Source organism: Mercenaria mercenaria, chromosome 10 (genome assembly GCF_021730395.1).
Source record: "Mercenaria mercenaria strain notata chromosome 10, MADL_Memer_1, whole genome shotgun sequence".
NCBI lineage: Eukaryota > Metazoa > Mollusca > Bivalvia > Venerida > Veneridae > Mercenaria > Mercenaria mercenaria.
In genome coordinates, this window is record NC_069370.1 from 17,209,535 (window position 1) to 17,217,024 (window position 7,490).

The 7,490-nt window shown below is 35.5% G+C and overlaps 2 protein-coding genes across 2 annotated transcripts; both read left to right on the forward strand.

Annotated features, from left to right (window-relative positions):
• Window positions 1–1,365: 1,365 nt before the first annotated feature.
• On the forward strand, window positions 1,366–4,705 carry LOC128559787 (uncharacterized). The gene is made up of 6 exons (XM_053552344.1): window positions 1,366–1,894; window positions 2,325–2,560; window positions 2,807–2,995; window positions 3,246–3,364; window positions 4,268–4,397; window positions 4,581–4,705. The coding sequence occupies exons 1-5, from the start codon at window positions 1,888–1,890 to the stop codon at window positions 4,332–4,334; spliced, it is 618 nt and encodes a 205-aa protein (XP_053408319.1). The 5' UTR covers window positions 1,366–1,887; the 3' UTR covers window positions 4,335–4,397; window positions 4,581–4,705.
• On the forward strand, window positions 4,646–5,589 carry LOC128559788 (uncharacterized). The gene is made up of 3 exons (XM_053552345.1): window positions 4,646–4,859; window positions 5,009–5,254; window positions 5,426–5,589. Exons 1-3 carry the CDS (start codon window positions 4,731–4,733, stop codon window positions 5,549–5,551), a joined length of 501 nt encoding a protein of 166 aa, XP_053408320.1. The 5' UTR covers window positions 4,646–4,730; the 3' UTR covers window positions 5,552–5,589.
• Window positions 5,590–7,490: the final 1,901 nt, after the last annotated feature.

Below are 7,490 nucleotides of genomic sequence, written 5' to 3' on the forward strand. Positions count from 1 at the left end.
TATAAGATGATCATCTTTGACATTTCATGTCACAGGAAACCTAATTCATTATGCCTTTATTATTCATCCTTACTTAGTTATGTTAAAAGATCAAAATCAATAGCTAAACGATTGTGTCCTTCTTATTTATGAAAAATATTTACATTTATAAAAGTATGCATAACCTGGCATAGCGGGTTGAAATTTATAAAAAAAGGCATAAGAAAACTGTTCCAACCTTTACCTTTGTATCATTTTGTGTTCATGTATTTCTAACTTGTTTGTAGGAGGAGTTAATTCATATATGTCTTGAAATTTTGAATAATGTTCATTGGTTAAATTTATGTTTTTTTTTTTCTTTTCTTAGAAGTGATTGTGTAACAGTACCATACCATTGCTTACTAATTGTATATCTGATTGCTCAGGAAAGACCAAATGATTCCATAAAGCTTACTCCAGCATCATTGGGACCTCCTGGACAGTTGAATCATTCTAACCAATATAAAATGGTATGTAAAGGAAGCTTGAATGCGTTTCTGTAAAGCATAATGGGAAAATTACGGAAATCGCATCAGGGATCAGTGAATCACATGGCTTGTCATTACTTGTCAGAATTATATTGCCTTATTTGCTACTTGTAAGGACAATCATGCAATAAATGTGATCAATCAGTATTTGATTTATTGTTTTATTCTACTATTTTACAGGGATGGTCAAAATTACTTCATGAAATAAAGTTTGCATCATATGAATTGGCAGTCTTCGAATTTGGCACTAGTCCGAAGCCCGAGGCTAGTAAAAACCTAGATCGGACTAGTATTTGTCTCTAGGTGACTAGTCCGCGAGGCTAGTAAAAAAAAATCGAGAGAATACGTATAAAATTACCCAAAAAATCCATAGCGTGAGTTTTCTACGGTGTTTATTTCACGAGTGTAGATATTACGCGCACCGGCGGAAATAGACTGGTTAAGCGTTCCTTTTCGCTGAATTATCGTTAGCGAGAAGCAAAAGGAAAACCAGTCTGTTTATCCTAGCGTGACCTTTACCTTACGAAAATAGAAAGGTAAATTTGTAAACAAATGTTTCAACTAATGTATACACCCGGGGCCATCCCGGGAAAGGCCAATAAGCGGCATTTATCCGAAGAGGAAAAAATATCCGCAAAAAAAAGTATGAATCAAAAAGAACGCGGAGCTTCCAGCCTTCCTGGGAAAAAAGTTTTCCGTGGCTTACTTACAATTCTGAATCTGGCAAGATGTTTTGCACCTTTTGTATTAAAACATCAAACGAGTGTGTTTTTACCACCGGGTGTTCTAATTTCAAAGTGGAAACACTAAACGCTCACCAGGAAAGCCGTGGACACCAAAAGGCTGCTGGTGAACATCATGCAAAATCTGCCCCACCCACTCCAAAACGAGTGAGGCAGCAAATTGCCTGTTAAAACTCAAGCAAAATGAGTATCAAAAATTAATTATAAAGTTTAGGACAGCTCATGCCCTTGCTAAATCACACCAGAGTTTTAATTTCTATAACACCATCTGCCGGTTAGACAAGGTCAAGGGCTTAGATGTGGGAAAGAGTTACTTAAACGACAAAGCAGCAGCCTCTTTCACTAAAGCCATTGCCGAAGTTACTAGGCAAAAAGTGCTGCAGAAACTTCGCCAGTCACCTTTTTTTTCTTTTACCATCGATGGAGCCACTGACTTTACCGGAGAGGACTTGGAAAATATTTATGTCAGAACTTGTATCCAGGGGCAGATACAGGATACATTCCTGTATATTGGAAGCGCTGAGTCTGCAACAAGTAGAGACATTCATAACCTGATATTAAAAGTATTCGAAGAATATGGAATTTCCGATGTTTTTGAGAAGAGGCTTGTGGGATTTTGTGCTGACGGAGCCTCCAACATGCAAGGTGCGACTGAATTACCATGTTGTTTCAGTTTTAACGGGCAGATTTCTGCCTTGCCTGTTTGATTTTGCCAAAAGTCGAGTATAATTAAATAGATCTATTTATCACAGTCATGAAATATCACAGTTTAAAAGTATCACATACGTAAAATAAGCATTTATTATACATGTTATAGAAGTCATGTAAAAAAGAGATCATGATGTAACAACAATTTATATAAATTAACAAATTTTTAATCAATCTCAGCAAATAAATGACATAAAGTGGTAATGCACTGACTCTGACATAGAACAAAGCATTAGAATTTTTTTTTTCTAAAAAACCTGTTTGTATGTCTAATTTGATCAGGGTTTAACTTTATATTAAAATCAATTATTATTATTCACCCAAAATATTTGTGAATATCTTTGGTTGACAATTATATTTATTTCAGGCCTCAAGTCTGGACTAGCTGCACTGATACGGGAGCAGCAGCCATACTGTATCATTACCCACTGTCTTGCTCACCGGCTTGAGCTGGCTTTCAAGGATGCCATCAAAACATCATCAACCAGCAAACTGTATGACAAAACCTTGACGCTGCTGATTGGGCTGTACTATTTGTATCGTAGAAGTCCAAAGATGAAAAAACAGTTGAAGAATGCATTTACCACAATGGAGATCAAACAGGTCAGTGCAAAAGATAAATGAATTAAGTATAAATACCAGTATGCAAACAATTAAAAAGGTTATATTTTCTTAAAACTGATAACTTCTTTTAAAAAGCTGTAAAAATTATGGGATTGATAGAATCAAATAAATCATGCACATTTTTGAACATGAAAGTACTTTTTTTGTGTTTGTATAAATATTTGTGTGTACATGGAGTTTTCATTCCATTAATTTCAAACAATTTCTCCATCTGTTCCTCTACAGGTTCTGCCCACGAGGATTGGTGGTACGAGGTGGTTGCCCCATATGGAGCGAGCCATCAACGCTTTTTTGGGTGGCTACAGGGCTATCCGAGCTCAGCTCGAGACCGGATCTCACAACAATCCAAAGGCAGAGGGACTGGCGAAATTGGCATCAGATGGACACGTGATCATCTACATCCTACTACTGAAGGTATTTTAAACATAGTTAACTTGTGTTCCGTCCTAATCATATGCCTTTAACTTCTTAAGTGACAAGGGCATAGTGGCTGCTACTGGTCTCCAACAAGTATAGATTTGTTTTTGCCTGAGATGTAAACTTTTCCATGAATTTTGATAAACTGGTGAGTGGTCTGAAAGGTAGTGTATGACCTCTAAAGACTTTTATATATTCCCAAGCAAAGACTTTCAGAGTAATGTGTCATATGCTTCTTCTTTTTTAGTCTGTTGTGCGGCATCTCCAGAAATTGTCCAAGTATCTGCAGACTACAGGACTTTCCTTAGCTGATGCTTATAATCGAGTGGCTGCAACCAAGACAGTCCTGCTGAATATGATGGGCAGGTTAGCATAATTTCTAATATCATTAGACACCACATCCAAAACAAATTATAGGTTAGGTATTTACACAATGTAATTCATTTTCATTCAACAATGATTTTCATTACGGCCTTTGTAGAGATGATGAAGCTGCCTCCTCAGTTGTCATGACTAAGGAATTCCAGTGTGAAAAGGTACGCTTTAAAGGAAACCCCTCCTCTCCATCAAATGCGAAACTAACCAAAAGCATCATTGAAGCTCTCGATAAACGCTATCCAGAAACTTCACCCATCATTCAAGCAACACAGATCTCAGCATTTGAAAGCTGGCCCATTCCTGGATCGCAGGAAATTTCAGGTTTTAAGAAGTTCAGTTGTGGTTCAAGTCGATATGTTTTGTTAGATGTTTTGAGTTTATATGTTGATTTCTTATTTTCTTTTCTAGTTTAGGCCACAGAAAGCTAATTACGATCCTCATCCTCCACTGTCATCTTAAAGTATTTGAATTTTTAAGTTTATATTTTGTCTTCAAGGGCTAATTTCCTTTCAAATAATGTTGAATTTAGCAGATTTTTTAAAAAAAATTAACATGTCCAAAATTCAAAAATAAAAAACAAAACAGCCATGTTTACAATTGTTGTTTATTTTCATGCTCTGCTGTTTATTTTCTCATTCTTGTACTTTCTTTGATTTCTTCCCATAATTTTCTTGACACAAACACAAGTATCATTATTCTAAATTGCGGAAGAATATTACAAGGTAAACTGCAGCAAAATAAACAGGATTTTTAAAGTTCACATTCACAATTGTTTTCTGTTCACTGGCAGTATGTTCATTATATAACCTAGTTTCTTTTTACCCGACTTCAAAACAATTCATGAAAACAGTGTTGTATTACTCATCGACAGTTAAATTTTGTTCATTTCAGATTTTGGGGACAAAGAAGTGTTCACCTTAGTGAACTATTTCTCAACACAGCTACAGAATGTGGCTAAGGATATCTCCATGGAGGATTACATGGACGAATGGCAGATTCTGCGATCTCTGGTGTACAAGAGGTAGGCATCTTTTCTTTTTCATGCATTCCTCTTAAATGCAGGTTATCATTTCAGCAAAATTATATTTCTAAGAGGTAATAAACATTACTAAGCACGAGAGCTGTTCAGTTTGCATTTTGGGATCCTGTATGCTCTTTGAATGGATAACATAGTTTAGTGTTGAATTTTGCTGCTTCATTTTAGGTATGCTACTGAGCTGCAAAGTGGGACTCTGACATTGGAAAAAGTTCTTAAGGGTTTGGCAAGTCAGAAACTGAATAATGTCACCGGGTGCTGGATCTCTTGGGCTCATTACCACCAACATCCGTGAAAAATGAGACCACGTTCAGTGCAATGAAGCTCATCAAAACCAAAAGAAGGGGGAGACTTAATGACGATACCCTGAATGACCTAACGGTAGTTGTCCTTGAATCTCCAGATATTGAACAGTTCAATCCAGATCCAGCAATCCAATACTGGATGGTAAGAGTTTTATTCATGAAATGTTATTACTTACCCATGATATTTGATAAAACATACATTTGTAAGTTTTTTTTATCTGACCGCTTTTATATATAGTTAGATAGATGTTAATCTAAAATAATAACTTTGTAAACTTATTGATTTCGCAGATGACCCCCTCTGGCAGGAAAAGGCGACTTCAGTATGAGAGGGCTGCCACTACCACTCCCCAGCAACCTGTTCCAGTCGTGGATACCATTGTGAATCTGGCGGCAGAAGTTCAGGAGGATCGCCAGATAACCAGTGATACTCAGGAGGACAGTCAGCAGGTCAGTCAGGAGGAGGTCAGTCAGCAGGAGGTCAGTCAGCAGGTCAGTCAGCAGGAGGTCAGTCAGCAGGAGTTCAGTCAGGAGGAGGTAAGTCAGCAGGAGGAAGTACAGGTACAGTTTGAAACTGTTTCAATTAAATAATTTAGAAAAAAAGTGTGATGAATTAATAAATAATGTTTGAAAATTAAATACTATTATAAATATTATTTTGCCAAATCAATACAAAAATATTTAAGAGAAATGTCTTGCTTTTTTCAGGTGATGAATCCAGCCTTTCTATTTGACAAATATGATGCTGATGATGGTTATTCCTCAGATGAGTCAGAGTGTGACATGAGTGAGGATTATGTCACCTCGATGCTTGAAATGTTCTCTCGTGAATAAAATGTATAATGAACCAAAATAAAAAGAAAAGAACCTTGTTTTGCAGTTATGTTCATATATTTGCATATGTATGATAAAAATGCAATAAGCAATATCAAACAATATCACACAGAGTATAAAAATGACACCAAACAAATAAAAAATACACCTTTAATAATTTACTGTTCGGACTACCAAAATTCCTTTCGGGCTAGTAAATTCTGCTATGTTGGTAGTCCGGCTGGCTAGTACTTTGAAAAGTTTTTCGTGAAGACTGAATTGGTCATCCAGATACGATTACTAATAAATGACATATAACCTGATTAATGAAGAGCGCACTAATTTTCAGTTGAACATTAATAGCATTATTTCTGCCTTGCGGTTATGAAAATTATAATAATACATTTGTATCTTTTCTGAAAAATAAAACATTTTCAACATATAAAAACTAACATATTTTATTTCAATCTCGAAAACAACTCTTCAGCTTCCTGTTTATAAATTTTCAGAAATAAATGTATAAAAGAAGTATAGAAAGTAATACTTAGCAATATAGTAACAGACTCAGTTTACTTTAGAAACATTTTGAGTTGCGTAATGAAAATAAGAATAAGAGAAAAAAAACTATTCCAGCCAGTCAACGTTTCCATTTTACTTAAGTTTTTACTAATGGTCCTTAACACGATTAAAAGAAGTTGTTATTATTACTGTGTATGTTTCCTGACTGGACTTAAAGATCTCACTCTATATATCTTAAGAATGCAGGATTGTGTCAAACACTTGCTCCAATTTCTGAATCATGAAGTATGCTTGTATTACTGGTGATTGAAGTAATGCACTGAAGAAGTTCAGATGAGAATATGTATAATGGTACGTGTGCCTGTGTTGTTTTGAGCTTTTAACTAACACTTCATGTGACATGGCAATGAGTTTAATTTCGAATATGAGTTAAAAGAAGTACGTTTCATTTTGTTTTGTTTAAGCTTGGATTAGCGTCGCACCGACACAATTTTAGCTCATACGGCAACTTTTCAGCTTTAATGGTTGAGAAAGACCACAGGTACCCCTCCGTGTATCTCTTCGTAACAGGCAGGTACCTTGATTGAACCACCAACCTTCCGTAAACCAGCTGAATGGCTTCATCATATCAAGAAATCAAGAATTCAATGCCCCGAGTGAGGCTCGAGCCTACACCGATGATGGGCAAGTGATTCAATGTCAACAACCTTAACCACTCAGCCACGAAAGCCCCCTAAAAGAAGTTTGTATTTACATCATTTTTGTTATAGTATATTTCAATTGTTTTTATAGCTGCATTTAAAACTGTTGAAATATAAAATCAGCCGTCTGATATTCTTATAATTATTTGGCTGTCCAGTACTACTATTCACCATCACTTTAAAATGCTTTGTGTTCAAGTTTAATAATATAAAATCGTTGCTTGAAATAAAGCATGTTTGCAATATTTTGCCTGTTTAGATGCCAAAAATAATTCATTTGTTCGAATTATTCAAAAAAAAAATCTAAGTCAAAATGCCAGACCTAAAAAATGCTAATGACCTTTCTGTGCTGTATAGATCGAAAAGCTGTTTGGGGTTTGGCTTGTTTTTCGAGAAAACCTGTGAACAATAAGACTGGACATTTGATATTGCTACAGACTCCAATCCCTGATTAGCACCAAAAGCCGGACCGTTACTCACTTAGATTAATTAGCCAAACCTTAGTTCATCTCACTTAACGTTCCTCAAAATCACTTCATACTTACTAATTCTTCACTATTGTAATAATATCAGCCATTCTTACAGTAAGCTTTGTATTAAAAGAAGATACCACTTGCATGACAATAAACTTTCATACTGTTACAATGAAGCTCTTGTGATCTTCTCATCTTCAAAACGTATGAATTACGCATTTTTCTCACTTTTTTTATTTTGATGATATTAATCTTAATCAGTCTGAA